The sequence below is a fragment of the Marmota flaviventris genome, chromosome 18 (genome assembly GCF_047511675.1).
Source record: "Marmota flaviventris isolate mMarFla1 chromosome 18, mMarFla1.hap1, whole genome shotgun sequence".
Lineage (NCBI taxonomy): Eukaryota > Metazoa > Chordata > Mammalia > Rodentia > Sciuridae > Marmota > Marmota flaviventris.
This window is the reverse complement of record NC_092515.1, coordinates 51319239-51338185: the sequence shown is the minus strand read 5'-3', so window position 1 is coordinate 51338185 and position 18947 is coordinate 51319239. Positions and strand designations below refer to the sequence as shown.

At 42.9% G+C, this 18947-nt stretch overlaps 2 protein-coding genes across 4 annotated transcripts in view; both read right to left on the bottom strand.

Moving 5' to 3' along the window:
• Positions 1–4855, bottom strand: part of Vac14 (VAC14 component of PIKFYVE complex) — a 108812-nt gene extending 103957 nt beyond the window's left edge. For all 3 annotated transcript variants that reach the window (XM_027933036.3, XM_027933035.3, XM_027933037.3), the window contains exon 1: positions 4492–4855. In XM_027933036.3, coding sequence (XP_027788837.1) covers positions 4492–4595 — 104 coding nt within the window. In that variant the 5' untranslated portion in view covers positions 4596–4855. The remainder of the gene's footprint in view (positions 1–4491) is intronic.
• A 6181-nt stretch (positions 4856–11036) lies between these two features.
• Positions 11037–18947, bottom strand: part of Hydin (HYDIN axonemal central pair apparatus protein) — a 318432-nt gene continuing 310521 nt past the window's right edge. The window contains exons 84-85 of the mRNA XM_027933192.3: positions 15070–15294; positions 11037–11519 (exon numbers count right to left, since the gene is read on the bottom strand). Of these exons, the coding sequence (XP_027788993.3) occupies positions 11037–11519; positions 15070–15294 (708 nt within the window). The remainder of the gene's footprint in view (positions 11520–15069; positions 15295–18947) is intronic.

Sequence of the window (18947 nt, the reverse complement as noted above, 5' to 3'; positions counted from 1 at the left end):
AGTACTGGCTCTGTCATCTGAGCAGATAGGCTCTGGAGAATCTAGAGTGGCAATTAAAACTGCCATGAAGATGACCAAGTATGAAATTTCTTCTATGTCCCCCTTTTGGCAGGGAAAACCATTTATGGTAGTGGGGAAGCCTCTGAGAGAAATGAACCTGGGTTTTCTATCCAGGTATAGCTGTGAAACCTCAGGAAAGTGATGTAACCTGAAGGAATCTCTATTTTCTGATCTGTTAAATGGGGCAAGACCTCCTAGCTCAAAGGACAGCCATGAGGAAGTGAGATGAGGGGTATCCAATGGCCATCAAAGGGAATCTTCCCTATCACCTGCCCCCCACAATGGGGCACACAGTGCTTCATACACATGGGCTCCTAGGTTTCACTGTCATCACTGTATGGACTGAATTGCCCCCTCAACTCCGAATTCATATGCTGAAGCTCTAATTCCCAATGTGACTGGATTTGGAGAGGGGGTTTATAAAGACATAAAGTGAGATTATAAAGGTGGGGCCTCTGATCTCAGATGATTACTATCCTTATAAAATCATCAGTGCCAGCCCTCCTTCCCTACCAAAAAAGAAGTGGTCATGTGAGCACATGTAAGATGGCAGCCACCTACTAGCCAAGAGAAGGGGCCTCAGAATGAACACTACCTCAATCTTGGATTTCCCAGCTTCCAGAACTGTGAGAAATAAACTGTTACTGTTGAAGCCACCCAGTCTGAGGGATTTTGTTGTGGCAGCCTAATACAAGCACATTTGTGTACTTTGGTGGGGCTTTCTGAGAGAAGTCAAAGCATGCTTAACACCTCTCAACTTTCCTTATTTCCCCTCACCTACTCTCCAGTGAAGGGGACAATGTGAGATAGACTATGACTGTACTATGACTGAGAACTCCACCTCCTTGTAAATCATAAACCAATCTCAATTTTTGCCTTTGGAATTCGTATCCTTTTCCCTGGGGCTTTCCTTTAAAAATCACACTTACTTTGACTGTTAGGCTCAGGCTGCCAAAGAAGCTGTGGGCTTATTACTTGCTCTGGGAAAGCCAGGGGCAATACTGATGGGCAGCCTGGCCTTTAGCCTTCTATTAATCTTGCTGTGAGATGACAAGCACTGAGATGATGTGAAGGTTACAGAACAGATTTACCAGAAAGAATGACTGTAGAGTTTTACTAGTTTTCTGTTCACAACTATGATCAATTACCTCAAACTTAGTGGTTTAGGATACAAATTTACTACAAGTCTTGATGAGCTAAAAATAGGTGTGGGTTGGGCTGCTTTACTTTCTACAAGCTTTGCAAGAAAACACACCTTCTTGCCAGCTTCTAAAAGCTGTCTGTATTCCTTGGCTGGTGGCCCCTTCCATCTTCAAGCTAGTGATGGCTGGTTGAGTCTTTCACTCTCCTGTTTCCCTCTCCCATGCTGATGGAGGTTTAGGGTTACAGTGGGTCCACCTGTGTAATCCAGCACACTCTCCATATTTTAAGGTCATCTCTTTAGGAACCTTAATTCCTCCTGCCATCTTAAACCACATATTCGTAGGTTTGGGGGATTAGGACATTTTTTGGGGGGCCATTATTACGCCATCTAAAGACAGATAAGAGCAGTACTGATGGAAAATGATTACATAATATATGCTATGAATGATTAAAACTATTACATAATAATTATAATGTGCCTAGTATTGCATTAAGCACTTTACAGGATTAGCTGATATAATCAAATATGAATATTATTGTTCTCATTTTACAGAGGAGGACATTGAGGCAGAAGTGAATTGTTTGCTTAGGGTTATCCCCAGGAGTTGGGCTCCAGGCTGATCTTAACCACAATACCATGTAGCCTTTTAAGAAAACAGGTGTCTTAAGAGGGGCCACTTACCTAAGAACAAGACTAAGCACTTTCATTTCTGCAGCATGTGAGCTGACTTGTCTACACTACACAAGCAACTGCCAATATTCTGCCTTTTCTTTTATGGGGTGTTTGCAGAGGATCACTTTGACCAGGCCAAGTGAGGAATACATTCAAATATGTAATATTCTATGTAAAGAACAGCCAATCTTTGAGGACAGTGCTTCTCAAACTTTCATATGTGCAATAATCACCTAGGGATTCTGTAAGTGTGGAGTCTGATTCTGTAACTCTAGATGGAGGGAAGCTAGAGTTTTTTCCTAACAAGCTGCTGATGCTGTTGTTTGCAGGCCACACTCCTGAGTGCCAAGGTCCTTTGGCTGCAGTGCTATTTCTCTACCCAAAATGTGTGGCTGCTCATTCATTTGAACACCAAATATCAAATGCCACTAGGCACATGCTAAGCATTGAGGATAAATAAAACAGGTCCTTTCTCTTAAAGAAGTTCACAGTCCAGCTAGGCCTGTAGAGAATTTCTCTGAATTCCATAAAATGAGGGCAATGTCTAATACAAAATTAACCCCATTAAAGACAAACCCCTTAAAGAACCACTTGTGGAATGAGAGCACTTACGTACGTTGTGCTGGAAGCAGCAATAATGCTGAGATGAATACCTCTATTCAGGGACCTAACGGATGGCTTAAGCTAGGATAAAACCAGATATTCCTGAAAAGCTGAGTGGGTGATAGACAAAACCGGGTGCCAGTGTGCTACAATTTGAATCTTAAGTGTCTCAAGGCCCACGTACTAAGATTCAGTCTCCAGGTTAGCTTTATTGGAAGGTGGTGGAACCTTCAGGAAGTGGGACCTGTTAGGACATCTTCCAGTCATTGAAGTGTGCCTTTGAAAGGGACAGTGGGATTTAGCCCCTCCTTTTCCTCATCAAGCCCTGGCCATGAGGTAAATGATGCTGATCCATTAAATGCTCCCCGATGTCATGTGCTGCTTCACCACAGGTCCAAAAGTATGAGTGCCAAATGACCAAGGAATGAAGCCTCCAAAACTGTGAGATAAAAATAAACCTTCAGGTATTTAATTCTGTAATGCAAAGCTGGCTAACACACAGTACAATGTAAAAGTCAACAAAGCCCATGGACACAGAATCATGTCTATATATCATAATTGGGTCCATCTACTTAGTATGGCAATTCTGATTAAGACTTAGTAGCATTGAAAAGCCAGGAGATAAACAGAAAGCTGGAGAAAAGAAAGCAGTCAAGAAAGTGGTAGCTGATGAGAGAAGTAGCAAGAGTGAACATAGTATAGAGTTGAATGGGAGGGTCTTTTTTTTTTTTTTTTTTAAATCAGAATTCAAACCCTTTAGGAGAAAACTAAAATCTAAAGCAATTAAGGCAGTGGTTCTCAAATGAGGCAAATTTGCACCTTCAGGGAATATCTGGCAATGGCTTAAGTCCATTTTGGTTGTTACAACTGATGGAGTGCTACTGGCATCTAGTGGGTAAAGGACAGAGATACTGCTAAAAATCCCACAAAGCACAGGACAGCCTACAACCAACAATTACTTGTCCCAAGATGTCACAGTGCCGAGGTCAAGATACCCTGAGTTGAGGAATCTGTCCCAGGCCAAAGAATGTGTGTCAAACCACATATTAGATTGAGGCTGTCCAGTGTAGCACTGTGCAGTGATGAAAGAGCTTTCTAATCTGCACTGTCCAATACCGTAGCCAATAGCTACATGTGGCTACTGCACACTTCAGATGTGGGTAGTATGATTGAAAAAATAAATTTAAAATTTTTATTTAATCTTTAATAATTTAAATTTGAATAACTACACATGATCAGTGGCTACCTACAGGACAGGACGAAACTATAATCCATCTTTGCTAATTCTAAGACTGATGTTCTTCCAGTTTCACAGCCTGTTTCTTTTCACTGTTCTGAAATCAGCCACCCACCTGACTTTGTCATTAAAATATGGCTTGGAAAAAAATACAAAAATAAAAACAAGAAGACATTTCTACTTAAACATGTCCCACCTTGAACATGGGCATACAAGCAAATTGTCAGGTCAGGGTTCCACATACATGTAATAAAACTGCAGAAGCAAGAAAGGACAATTATCCCTACTTCCACCTGCAGAGAAAGGTGATATGACAGAAGATAAACAATCCTCTGAGATTTCCACCTGATTTCTTCACTGGGGCACTTAACAGTCCCCTTCACTTCTTAGAAGCTAGGTAAGAAACCAGGCTGGTCAACATCTGCCTTTTCTCCCATCAGATCAGAGGCCACTCAGATGGGCTGGTTTTGATGGAGACCACACTGAGGACTCACCAAGTGCCAGGCAGTGTGCTAGGCACTACATATTATGTCATATCCTTCTCACAGAAGCCCTTTGGGCACCAAGAGGTTAAAGAACTTGGCCCAAGTTCTTCACAGCCTTTCAGGATCAAAGTTGGGATTCCCAGACATGACTTCACATCTCCAGCTCTTTAGCACTGCGCTATGAGCCTGAGACCTGGGAAAGCATCACTGGCTGAGAGGCGCGGGAAGTAGCCCCGGGGAACAGAGCAGCAGAGGCTGCATAGCCAGGGCGGGGTCCCAATAGCTCTTACTTTTCAATCTCCAGCGCAGCCACCTTCCGCTTTTCGTACAGCTTGTCATTGAGGGCACGCACGATGTTGGGCGTGAGCGGCGCGAAGTCTTTCTCGGGATTCATAGTGGAAGCTTGGGATGAGCTCCGAAGCCTCGAGACTCCTTAGCCCGTGGCTGCCGGCACAGCACCAGGGACAGGGGAGTCTGCGGTTCCGCGCTGCCCCCGGCACCGGCTCATGGACCACAACCACTCTGGGCCCGTCTGCCTCGCTCAGCCGCCGCGCGCTGCCCACTTTTCCACACCCGACCCGGGCCGCCTAACTGCTCACGCGACTAGCTCCCGCCAGGCACCGGCAGCGTTCACTGGGCAGCGGCCATGTTACTCGGGTCACATGACTCCGCAGCAACATCCGCCTTCCGCCGCGAGGACCCGCCCCTCTCCGGCCACGCCCCCACGCGCGGGTCGCAGGTGGATTGGCCACGCCCCTCAGGCTCCACCCTCTCCCCCGCCCACGCCTCCCGCGGGACCCTGTGTGGTTTGAGAGGCGCTTTCCCACCGTAGATCGCACAGGTTTGACTACCCGCACGTAGTGGGCTTGGCACGTAGTGGGCTTCTGCAGACCTTAGTAAGACCGAACGAGTCTGACTTAGGATAATTCATGTTGAATTCAGTAGTTTGTTCAGTACTTACCAGTCAATTTCTCAGACACCAGCGTTTCCCACCATCGTCTTTTTGCCCATATCCTGTCCACTTGTGTTACTTAATATTTTCTTTCAAATCAATTCGTCTTAAAGAAAACCTTGAATTCTCCATTTGAGACTTCCCCGTGCCCCAAAATCTTGGGTTTGAAGAGTTCCCCACCCCAAGACATTAAAATAATTTCCTAATTAAAAAGGGTACCTACCTAGGGCTGGGAATGTAGCTCAGAGGCAGAGTGCTTGCCTAGCATGTGTGGAGCCCTAGGTTTGATTCCCAACTTTAAATCTCAGGTGTCGCCAGCGGCTGTCATCCCACAATCTGGGAGTCAAGACTGTATTTCACATGCTTTGGGAACCAGGAGGGCTGGGTTACAGACAGCAGCCACTGAGAGCAGCTGTGTAGATGGATCCCTTGGAGAGCAGGTCCTTTTACACTAAATGGTGGAAATGAAATTGCATCGATGTGATGAAGTTAAAAAACAAATAGAAAAAAAAAAAAAACAACCTCCCCAAAACACCCTACTATTTGTGGCCACGATGTGATTAAAGATGCAATAATAGGGGAAATGCATCAAAATTTCTTAATGTAGCCTTCCAGAGGGGACAAAAACTAGATCACCACAGAGCAACAGCTGGCCAACAGCTGAATTGATTTGAGAGAAAATACTAAGTAATACAAGTGGACACCATGGATCACCATGGAGTTCAATGTGTATTAAATATGAATAGTTTTAGATGCATGTTGGTACTCTTTAATCAGTGAAAAGCACATACAATGAAGCTTTATGACAATCTTGAAAATGGAGCTTTACCTTCCACTCATAGATCAGAAACACAATGAGTGAGGGGCCATGATAGGCAGAATTCAAATTCCCTGAAATAATCAAACTCCCTGAATAATCCCCCCCTTAAGTGCGAACAAGTCTTGCAAATACAGTGAAATATCACTCACATAATTATGTTCTTTAGCAGAGCGGGTTTTTCAGATGTAATTGAGGTCCCTAGTCAGTTGGTATTGTTAAAGGGGTTGATAATCTTGGGTGGGCCTGACCTAATTTGGTGAGTCCTTATAGGGGTTAAATCGATGTAGGAGAGAAGTTCTCCTGCCAACCTCGAGAGTGAACACTCATGCTGTGAACTGCCTATGATGGTAAGGACAATGGTCTCTAGTTGCAGAGAGCAGTCCTCTTTCATCAGTTGCCAAGAAAATGGGAATTAATTAACTTACTTTCCTTCCTTCCTTCTTCCCTTTCTCCCCTACCCCCATTTCTTTCTTCTGGTAAAATGGGAACTTCTTTCATGTAAAAGCAAGGAAATGAATTTGCCAACATTCTAAAGGAGCTTAGAAACGAGAACTTTCCCTGGCTGAGCCTTTAGATGAGGGTCCAGCTGTCCCTAGATTATAGTCTTGTGAGTTCCTGAACTGAGAACCTGTTTTAGTCCATTTGGACTCCTAAGTCATGGAATCTGTGTGTGTTTTTTTAAAAAATTTTATTTATTTATTTATTTTTATGTGGTGTTGAGGCTCGAACCCAGCGCCTCGAACATGCTAGGTATTCACTCAGCTCTACTGCTGAGCCCCAGCCCCAGCCCCAAATCTGTGTTGTTTTAAGCTGCTAAGTTGATGGTAATTTATTATGCGGCCATAAAAAATGAACATGGGGGCTAATATGAAACTCAGTAAGTCATGGATGGGGAAATTATATCTAGAAAAACCTGTGAAAATGTGTTTTCTCTTACTGTTGGCGTTTTCACAGGTGTCAAAACTTTTCCAACACAATCTGATGAATGGAGGTAGGTGCATCAACAATATGAAAACTGCCCCCCTATATAGATTCATCTCCACAGTTAATGTATTGCTTGGTAGTCTCCTCCTCTTACCTTGATATCCAGCAGTACTGCTGGGGACATCTAATGTCTTGCAAAGTTTGTGTCCTTAGGACTTGATGATGTTGATGCAAAACAATGAAAACAATTTAAATCAGTGGTGATGATTTGGGTTTGTTCTCCAACATGGTCTCATTCCCATTGGACCCATACCTCATACAATATTTCATCTGTTTCTTTGCATTTAGGTTTGGCTTTTTATTAAAGGTGAACTGAATTTCCCAAGGGTCATACTGTGATATGAGTCTTAATAACTGAAGTGGTATGGATTTTTTCCTTTATTTTTTTTTTTTTTAACGAGAAGGAACTCTTCTGAAATTACATTCTGGGTCAGGTTGCTAAGAAACCAGTTTCTTATTCAAAACCTAAACCAATGCTTTGTCCTACCTAGGTCAGAAGTTCCTAAAAAGAAGTGATTTCTTTTCTCTGATATCTTAGAGAGGCCAACTAATTAAGGTTATGTATGCATACTGCATTGACAGTGGTATTGAGGATAAAGCCCAAGACCCATCCTCGTTTTCTATACATGTCTTTCCCTTCCCTGAGGCTTTTGGCTAGCCCTCCTGTGCTCAGTCTCTTCTGGATTTGTGGATACTGACATGCCTGGCCATGTGCTGACCATCATCTCACAACCATGACTCATCTGCATCTGTGAGGGGCCTGGTCATTATTATGGACTCTGTAACAGTTCTCTAACAACTATTAATAACAGCTATTACCAAGTTATGTAAAAGTTATTACATAACTTGTAATAAAATGGTAGTGGTGTCATCCAGTGGTACCCTAATCAAAGCAGTTTTTCCAACAGCACTGTAATTTTAGCAAGAGTTTCAGGGCAACATAGTTGAAAGTCTAAGAAATGTGATCTAATTTCTTGAGATCTCACAGCCATTGCCAATGTCATAATATTATCACCTCTGACTTTAGGCATATATCTTCAAAAGAAGTGGCTAGACAGCATGTCACACTTACCAGGGGCTCTGTGGAGCAGTGCCAGGGGGTCTCCTTTATAAGTTATTCTGTGCACAGTGCACCCTGACCCTGCCTGCCTTCATCTTTTGATCGTCTCCCAGTTAGAAGCCTCCTGGTCTGCTTTGCTGAATATATACTCTGTCAAATGTAACTTTTACATGCTGTGTCAGATTGCTTATTTTCCCCAAGCTCTACTCAGGTCACTGTTGAGCTATTTTGTCAATATAAAACTGTTTTATTTATTTATTTTTTTTGAGGCAAAGGAAGTATGAGAAATGCACTGATTCTCAAGTCAGCCAGGAAGGGGTTCTTGCTGATGTGGGATCAGAGTAGGGCTCTAGATTCCAGGGAGAGAGGACTTCTTCCTCTCTCTCAGAAAGATTTGGACTCCGGACTCCATGGTTTGGGGAGAGCTGACGCAGGTTTGGGAAGTATGTAGGGAAGTATGTATCATGCACTCGGCTGAGGGCTGTGGGGAGGGAGCTTTGCCCCTAGCCCACTGGAAGGCAGACTGCCATTTAAAAAAAATTGGGTTACTGGGGATTGAAACCAGAAAGCTTTATCACTGAGCCAGTGACACCAGAAGTAGCTAGTTTCTGTAGCAGCCAGTGATTGGGGTAGTGGTCGAGAGCCCTCCAGCCTCAAAGGAGCATGTCAAAAAAGCCAGAGGAGGTCACCAGGCTTTGCCTCCTCAGTGTTCACACAACTGCCTCCATATTTTCTTCAGTTTCAGCAACTGTTAGTGTATTGCATTTGAAGTTGTTGAAAGGTGCCCCTTTTGAAGAATGCGGTGCTAGGCCAATTACCCCTCAGTACCTCTGGTGAATGGGTACTGGTGGGAGGGCCGTTCTGGGGAGGGCTGCTTTCACAAAGTAGCCCATAAGCAGAGTTGGTAAGGCCACTCTATAGGGGTCTAGTGAAAAGAGAGGGCTGTGGATTGGGCAAAGTGACCTTATATTAGGGTTCTCAGCTACAAGACCCCCTCCAAATTCAGATTTTTAGCTCAGTAGACCTGGGGAGGGGCCTGAGGTCTTGCCTTCCTGAAAGTCTCCAGGTGATACTATGCAGCACATCTATGGGCCATTCTAAGTGATGAGGAGGCTCAGGGCTTTGGCGCTGTGATGATCAGTTTGCTTCTCCAAGAAGCAGGAATAGTATCATCAGGAACTGGTTAGGAATGCAAATTCTGTAGCCCTATCCAATTAGACCCTCTGAGAATGAGGCCCAGATGCTTCTGATAAATATTGAAACCGGAGAACCACTGTTTTTTTTTTACAAACTCTGTATTTGCTGGTCATCATGCTTCTTTCACTAGCAAATACAGATTATTTGTTAGTGTAGTCTTTGCTTACTTAACCACTGGGAAAAATCTGTCATTTAGGTCTTTGTCTTTAGACCTATTAATAGTGTATTTAGAGGTTATAACAATAAATTGTTTATTAAGTATATAGGTCTAAGTTTATAAGCACTCTAGAAAATGCTTAATAGGTACCAGCTGCACATATTATGTGCTGGGCTTAGGCTTGTGGGGAGGTGAAATAAAAGTATTAGAGTGTCCACCCACTAAATACCATCTCCAACAGGCAGAGGGGCTTATTATAAGACAGATTGCTGGGCTGCACCCCCTCAGTTTATAACTCAAGTCAGTCTGGGGTGGGGACCGAGATTTTGGATCTTTAATAAATTCCCAGGTGCTGCTGGTGGTGGTCCAGCGACATTTTAGAGACCCACTTCTTTTGAGCATTCATCCCCAAGTGGCCATCTGCTTTCACACCTCCACCCTCTCTTGCAGGTGGGCTGCAGGGAATGAGAAGGGGGAGGAGGTGGAGGCAGAGGGCCCTTAGTCAAAGGTGTGTGTCTGGAGTAGTAAGAATGGTCCAGGGCCAGGCTCTAACCATCTTTATTTCGACACATGGCACACTGACAGGTAGGTGGTCCCCGGAAAACATATGCAAGGCCCTGGGGAAGAGGTGGCTGTGGAGCCAGGTCTCTGGATTGAGGCAGGTGTTCTGGGGCTTGGTGGAAGTGGAGCTTCCAGAGTATTGCTGGAGAAAGGCACTGGCCTAGATGGTTACCCTTTATGTGCATACAAAATAAGTTCAGTTTCAACACATCTAACTGGGATGTGGTCCTTCCCCTGGATGGGATTCCTGACTCAGTTGTAGCACAAATGGTTGGGGGCATGTTTTCTCTATAGCCCTGGCACTCAACTCTGCAGTACAAATTACATATATTTAAAGAGATGCCCATGGGTCTCCCCAGACCAATTAAATTGGAATCTGGGGAGCATTGGATTCTGGGTGAGAATTAAGTGACTTGATGTGCAGATGGGTGAAGAATCACTGCCCTCGAGCTAGCTGCTGTGTCCAGGGCTGGGGAAGGGTGTGGAAACTGGGTCTCTGTTAGCCATCCTCCAGGACCTGACTTCCAGCAAGAACTTTCTGCAGGCCACAGATGTGGCATTTGGAGGAATCTAAGAGAAAAAGTGAATGAGAGCATTCCTGGGTTGCCTTCATGATGTCTGCTCATCATTTTGAAAAGAGTTGTTTCTTTGACTTTTATGTGAAAGCAGAATAAAATATCACATCAGAATAGAGTCAAATCTATGGACTTTTACATTTTAAGAAGAAACTGCAGTGTCCTGGTGCCAGACGTTTCAAAGTGCTATGTAGAGAAGGTCGTGAGCGTGACACAGTGTCTTCTTGTTAAAAGAGAGATCATTACACAGTGTTTAAGCTGTGGGACATGCCAAGAAACAAAATTCAGGGAATTGCAAGGATTTACTTATTTCAAGTATATGGCTATAGAGTTTAATATGGAATATCTATTTCATGTCTATATTTGGAAAACATAAGATACAGAAATAACTGCCCCTATAATTAAATGAAGAGAACAATCTCTTCAGAGTTCCTGTTTTCTTCTCTTTTTTTGTATTATGCTAAAACAATGTGTGACTCTTCAGGCTGAGAAGATAGCTTTTGGTTGATGCAGGGAATCCTGGCTGTCACTAAGGGGTGATCCCCTTCAGATAATAGACCCATTTAATTCCAGTTTCATTGCCTTCGCTGGGAGGGCAGGTCACAGTGAGCTTGGTGGTGATGGGGATTTTGCTGCCTGATGGGTTTCCTTCAAAGAAAACTGTGATGTTGTTGATCTTCTTGGGCCGCACAGAATCCAGAGCCCGGACGAGGAAGGCTGGGCTGTCCAGGGAGTAGGAGAAGAACACCGTGTGGAAGAAGACATTCTTGAAGGGGATGATTATGCTGCAGCCAGCTCGGATCAGGAAGGGGCCTTGGGGCTTGGGGTACAGGGCCTTTCCAAAGAGGGGGATGGTATATTCCCCGCCCATAAGTGATGTCAGCATCAGGGTGCACTTGGTCTCACCCAGGTGGCTGGGCTCAAAGAAGACTTCCACGTTGACTTCAGTGCCCCCCTGGGCTCCTGGAGGTGCGGTGATAACTCTCTCTGTGTGGAAGTCTGAACAGTCTGTCTGAAAGGGGAAGAAACAAACTCATCTCACAGAGAATCCTACAGAGCATCCCAGGACTCCAGTCCACCCCACCCCTCCACTCACAAACAGTGCTTGTGTGACGATGGGCAGGCTCTAAAACAGTGTCCTCAGAATCTATAGAGCAGAGATCTTTGCAGGGTAGGTATATCCATTATTATTCCTATTTGCTACCAAAAAATGGAGGTAAAGAGACTTTAGTGACATGCTCTAACACACACACTAGATCATGTTGGTGGTGCAGTCACTGAGATAGTCAGGATGTTTTGGGACAAAGGGCTGGGACAATGAAACTATTTTGGTTTAGATATTAGGGGTCCCCAAATCTTATACATGAGACAATGCAAGACAATTCAGAGATGAAATTATTGGGTTATAAGAGTCTTAACCTAATCAGTGCATTAATCTCCTTGAATAGATAAACTGGATGGTAACTGTAGGCAGGTAGGGTGTGGCTGGACAGGGTGAGTCCCTGGGAACCTGCCTTTGGGGTACATATTTTGTTCCTGATGAGCAGAGTTGCTTTTTTTGCTTCCTGGTGACCATGTCCTGGGCTGCTTTCCTTCTCCATGTCCTCCAACCATGATGTCCTGCTTTACCTTGGGCCCAGAGCAAAGGTGTTGGCCATCTATGGACTGAGACCTCTGAAATTATGAGCCCCAAATAAATTTTTCCTTCTCTAAGTTGTTCTTGTCAGGTCTTTGGCTTGCAGCAGTGAAAACCTAGTTACACAGCCCCCCCATGGGGTCTGATAAACTCTGACCGTTTGTAGCGTGGCAAGCTGCTTGTCTACCCTTGTGCTCTTCTCAAAAGGCCTTTCATGAGACCCTGAGAAAACCACAGAAGCAGAATGTTTATACAAGATGAAACTGTTATGAGGAAAACTCTAAATAAACCCTGTAGTTTTAAATGTGCTTAGTCAACTTAAAAATCATTAATTCTGGAGGTCACACATGGGCAATATGTTATCAGTTCCTCACTAGCTTCACTGTAGATACCGTCTCTGATGTGTGGGTTATGATGATAACGGTTGCCTAGGTTACTTTCCAGGGACTTGAAGGCTGTTTTTGCTGAAAACACTGACTTTTCCCTTGGACCTGCAGGTATCTGATGGGTGACTGGAATAGGATGAAAAGGCTCGGCATCTGTGCAGCCTGAACTTTTGGGTCAGATTCTACTCAGCTCTGCATGTTGACACCTTGGTCGCCTGTGGGAGCTGTTATATGTTTTTTTTTTTTTTCCTACTGCACCACTGTGCTTTCAGCGGCTGCAGCGGTTCAAGCACCTAAAGTCCTTCAGCACAGGGTGATGGTGCCAGCACCAAGAGTAACTGAGCAGGTCCCAGGACAAGTTGACCATGACCACTTGGTGGGCCAAGACTTGTGCAAGAAGAAACATCTTTTGGAACTTGCCCCTGGCCAGCAGAAAATTACTGGACTTTAGTCCACCCCCCAAATTAATAAAAGCTTACATCTCTCTTTGTTGGGAGAGCAGCCTGATTTCCCTCTCTCCATCACGGCTGTCTCCCTCCAGCTGCATCCCCAGTGAAAGCCTTGCCTGTGTGTCTGTCTGTGCTCACTCGGCTCAATTCCATTCCTACCACCACCGATTCAGAAGTCCCCATCTCCGGTAACAGATGTGGCTGTTCCCCCATATCTGGTTTTTCTTTCCTTCCATGTACATGGAAGATGATACATTATGGCTCCTTGTGAATGGGTGGGACTGCTTCTGGACTATTATCTGTGAGCGGAAGTGAAAGGTGTCGCTTCCACTCTAGAGCATTTAATTGCTCTCCCAAATCCTGTCAGGGTCTTTCACCCCTCTGGTTCTGTAACTGGAAACATTTGAGAGTGTGGTTGTTTTTCAGTTAGGTCCCCAAAGCCCCTGTAGACACTCATGAGATGATAGTATAAGTCAATATAAGTAAGAAACTGTTCCTTTTTTTTTTTTTTTTGTGGTACTGTGGATTGAACTCAAGGCCTTGTGCATGCAAGGCAAGCACTCTATCAACTGAGCTATATCCTCAACCCAAATCTGTTCTTTTAAGCGACTGAAATCTCAGGGTTATTACAGCATAGCCTAGCTTTTCTTGACTGATACAATTGATCAAATACATGTTGACAATAGCCACAGAATCCCTGATTTTCACAAAAAGCCCATTTTTTCCTAGTTCCTCTTGTTGGTAGGAGTGGTCCTGTAAAGGTTTGTTCAATTGAATATTAGTGGAAGTTATGTATGCAACTCCCCTTCTGTATCCTTGTTGCTGACTAGAATGTTGATGTCCTGGTAAGCTATGTTGGCCCATATGGATCAAAGCAACTCTCTGCAGAAGATGGAATATCAGCATAGAAGGAGTCTAGGTACCTGTTGTCATGGGACTGCCATTCTTCTGTCTCATACTATTAATGCCTGGACTATTATTTATGCAAGGAAAAAGCATCAATTTTGCTGTATTTGGAGTTTCAGTCTTTGGACCTATATTCCAATTGCTATAATAGCTAATATATGTGGAGACCTTACTGAAGGGTAGGCACTAAGAAAATGGCATACATATTTGAAAGTACTTATAGCAGTCCTGTGAAGTTGGGGTTTGCTATGGTTTGAATGTCCCACCAAAACTCATGTTGAGATTTAATTCTCATTAAGAGATAGGAAGATTTGGGACCAGGTGGGACATGGGTCTTGAGGGCAGCTCTCATGGATGATTAGATCAATCATGGATCAACAGACTGTTAGAAAAGCCAGTTTGACTCTTTACCTTAGACACACTTCTCTCACCATGGATGCCAACTCTGGACTGACTGCAGAGAATACTCACCAGCAAGAGGCCCTCACCAGCCCCAGGCCCTTGACCTGGAGCACTCAGTCCCCAGAATCATGGGCTGAATAAACCTATATTTAGAAATTACTCAGTCTTGCTGGGCCTGGTGGCACATGCCTGTGATCTTAGCGACTCAGGAGGCTGAGGCAGGAGGATCGCAAGTTCAACGCCAGCCTAAGCAACTTAGCAGGGCCCTAAGCAACCTACTGAGACTCTGCCTCAAAATAAAAAATAAAAAGGACTGGGGAGGTAGCTCAGTGGTAAAGCATCACCCCTGGACCCCTGGGTTTAATCTTAGTTCTAAAAAATAATTACCCAGAGCTATTCACTTACAGCAATAAAAAAATGTACTAAGGGGGTGTCCTCTCAATTTATGACTTAGAGAGCTTAAGTAAATGATTTATACAATGAGTAAGTGGTGAAGTCAGGATTCAAATCCATGTCTGTTGGTCTACACCCTAGACTTCTGACCACCAAGTGATACTGTCTCCCTTTATTGACCCCTGAGCATGATACAGGAATCGACTACCCTGCCATAAGCCCAGCTTGTTAAGATAGAAAGTCTGTAAAGGAAGCGCCTAACCTGGTGCTATTTGTTTCTAAGCTGGGACTTTCCAGCCTAGATTCAGGCCTCCAAGGTGGGGGTTGCTATGATAGCACAGTACCATTATTTTTGAAACCAGACTTCTGGCAAGAGAAGGGACTGCTCACCCTGCAGAAGTACTCTGTTTTCAGCCGGGTATAGTTGGTGAACTTCACGAACATGCTTTGATTGCTGCCAAGAACAGTCTGGAAATGGACAGGTTTTTCAGGAGGTGCTGGCACGGCCTTCAAATTGAGCTCATATTGATAGTAGCCCAGATCATAGTGGTGCAAAGTTAGTCTTCCAATGGTTTCTCCAGCTTTCAGGGGCTGGAATTCGAATGAGAATGTGCCCTGGAAGAGAAGATGGAGGCTCTTGTCCTGCAGGAAGTCTGACCTACTCCCTGCCACCCAGGGACCTGCCCAAGTCCTCACAGCAGGCTGGTGGCAGAAATGGTGCTTCACATGAAAATGTCCACACTGATCCTGAGTCCAGGGTAATACTGAGTCCATGCCAACCAGCAGAACTCTCATACCAAAGTTCAACAGGAGTAAGTTGAGAAAGAGAAATCGAATGCCAGAATTTGCGTAGCTCATTCGCCCTCCTCTATACCCCTTTCTAGCTTTCTTTAGCCCTAGTATTTCTATATCTGAAATATCTTTGAGTCTAAAAAATAAGTGTTGGATCTTCTCTGCAGAAGGACATTTATGGAGACCATGGCACAAGCCAGAGTGTGAGGTCAGGTGGCTCCTTCTTTGTACAGTCAACTCAGAACAGCTCCCTGTGTTCTGCCTTGACTGGCTTTCTCTTCCTTCATGGTTACCCATAGCAAAACAAAACAAGAAGCGAAGAGTATTGCTTGTAATAGCAAAACAGGGAGAATAATTCAAAGGCACCAGCAGTTAGGAGGTTGGTTAAATAACTTATAGTTTTCCCCACTTCAGTGGCATATCAGGTTGCCATAAAAAGGATGAAGTAGCGCTATAGGCATTGAAATGAAAGGTGCTGGTGATATTGTAAGTGGAACCAAGGAAGTTCCAAACATGCATACAAAGTTTAAATTCATTTTTGTGGAGAATAATATGTCTAGTGGGTATAGAAAAGAGGTTGTGTGGATATATACCCAATTTTCACTGGTGGTTATGTACGGGTGGGAGAAATGGGATTGTGCAAACTTTTACTATTTCCTATACATCTGTAGAATTGAAATTTTGTTTTATCATTAGTAGGTTTTTTTTTTTTAAAAAATGAGCTTTAAATGAAAAAAAATAGGATAAAAGAGGATATTACTGAAGTTGTAGATGTTAAACAGAAAAGATCATGATATAAAAATTTATATGGTTTTTCAATAAAATTAGATGAGATAGACAAATGTACAAATATAACTTTAAAAAAAAGTCCCAAAGAAGACACAGAAAACCTCCATAGTCCTGTAACCATCAAAGAAATTGAATCAATAGTAAGAAATTCTTTTTCCTTAAAGAAATTTCAGGATCATAAAGTTTTCCTTGTAAGTTATACCAAAAAAATCAAGGATGAAAGAACCCTAGTAGTATTCCACAAATTTTTCTGGAGAAAACACAAAGAAAAATACCCATGCAAACAAGTATAACACTGATACCAAAGTTCAGCAGGAACAAGAAGAAAAAAGAGAAACTGAATGATAGACTCTCTCCTAAACATAGATATAAAATGCCTGGTAAAATCTGAGTCTAACAGGATTAAAAAGGGCATACAATAGCATGAAGTTGGGTTTATTCCATGAACACAAAGGTGGTTTAACTTTAGAAAAACCAATCAATCAGATTAAAAGGAGAACAATCACATAGGCATCTTAATTGGTGCAGAAAAAGGATTTGATAAAACTCAATATCCATTCATGTATTAAAAAATCTAGAAAACTAGGAATGAAGGGGAAATTCTTAATCTGATATGGAGTATCTATAAAAAAAATCTAAAACAAATAACAATGACACTTTGAAAATGTTGCTTTCAAGATCCGTAACAGAGGAAAGATACTCTCTATCACCATCCTGTTCAGCATTGTTCTGAACATCCTAGATAGTGCTACAAAGTGTGAAAAAGAAATTGAAGGGAAAGGTTTAGAAAGGAAGAAATAAAATTATAATTATTTTCAGATTATATTATTACATGTACAGAAAATTTAAAACATCTATGCTTGAAATCATTATTAATGAGTTAAATTTATAAGATGATTGGATTTTGAGTAGTATATACAAACTGTATTTCTATATGCTTGTGATAAATAGTGAAATTTGTAAAGATACAATTTATAATAACATTTAACAGGGGCTCCCTTGAAATTGACCTTCACTATTCATTCTCCTTACCTCTCCCTAATTCTTTAGCTAAAGAGAAGCCTCACTTAGATATTAACTGCTAAATTTTTGTTTAGGTTCACAAGAATCCAGATGGCCTTTGTAACACCTTCCCTTAGTAACTAATAGCAGGAAGTGGGAATCCATTGTGATATTCTAGAAAATGACACATGTCCTTGCAGAGGAAGAACTCATCCAGGCTGCAGTCTCACTAGCTATTCACTAGCTACCCTAACTCTTCCCAGTAGCCTAAGAACTTTGAGTCCAGAAGATGAAGCTTTGAGGCTGTCCCCTCTTATCTTCTTCGGGATTGGCCTTGAATAAACCTGATTTCCTTCCTATCAACATCTGTCTTTGGAATATTGGTCCTCCGGTGATGGGTAGCCTGAATACTTAGCATTTGAGGTTTCAAATGTATGAAACATAAAAATAAGTCTAGTGAAAGATGAATAAGTTTCTACATAGCCAAGATACTTTTGAAGAGCAAAAATATAAGAGGTTAGCTAGATGTAGGAGCAATCCCAGCAACTTAGGAGGCTGAGGCAGGAGGACAGAGTTCAAAGCCAGCCTCATCAACTCAGTGAGGCCCTAAGCAACTTAGTGAGACCCCATGTCAAAATAATAATAATAAAAAAGGTCTGGGGATGTGGCTCAGTGGTTAAGAGCCCCCGAGTTCAATCCCTGGTACCAAAACCCAACCAACCAAACAAACAAATAAACAAGCAAAAGAGGTTATTAGGTCTTAATGTAAAGCTAGAGTGATTGTTTCCTTTATCAGATTCCAATCCTCACTACAAGTCTAAATATGTTAGGATACTGTGGTATTGGTACAAGGTCAGAAATTAGATCATTATTATATCACAGAAAAGCTAGAACAGACCTATACTTATATGAATTTGACATATTTCATAAATAATCCTGCAGAGCAGTGAGAAAAAGATGAACTTTTTTTAGTAATCTGAGATGATTTTTATTGATTCAGAATAGAAGAACTTGATTTCTTACACTATACATAAAAAACAATTCCAGGCTTTGGGTAAGATGATAGTAGCAGCTACAGCATGGTTTAAAAACTCCCTCGACCCTCATGAAACACAAAGACCACCTCAGCTAACAAGAAGAACCCATGATCAACATCTATAGCAAAACTAAGTGGAAAGGTAAGCCCTAAACGGCTGGTCAAGCTACTAATAGCCATGAGACTGGTATAGTAATTAGCCCTATATGAGAAGTAGTGGAGGAAGGGAAGAGAACATCAGTTCTGAGAGCCAGAGGATCCAGAAATCCCCCCTGAGTTGAAGAATCCCACGTGACCTGGAAAACTTGATGGGCGATTTGACAACAGTAGCCTAAGCTGTGGCGGGGGTTGGGGGTGGGGGGTAACTTCGGGTTCTGCTTTATTGTTAGCGGCCCTTTAAATGTTCAAAGCAAAGCGATGAAGTGCCTTGCTAAGATGAAATCTGGTGCTGAGAGAAATCTGAGAGAGTAGAATCTACTTGATCATTTAAGAGACATTAAAGGCAAAGGAAAGGTAAAGCCCCGATAAAAATGGGAGAGCAGAGAAAACAAATCTGGCCTCTAGATTCTGCACGTGAAGGAAGAGCTCAAATTGGAGTGAAGGGATTTTGATGAATTCTGGGCAGTTTAAGAGTTCAGGGTGATACATT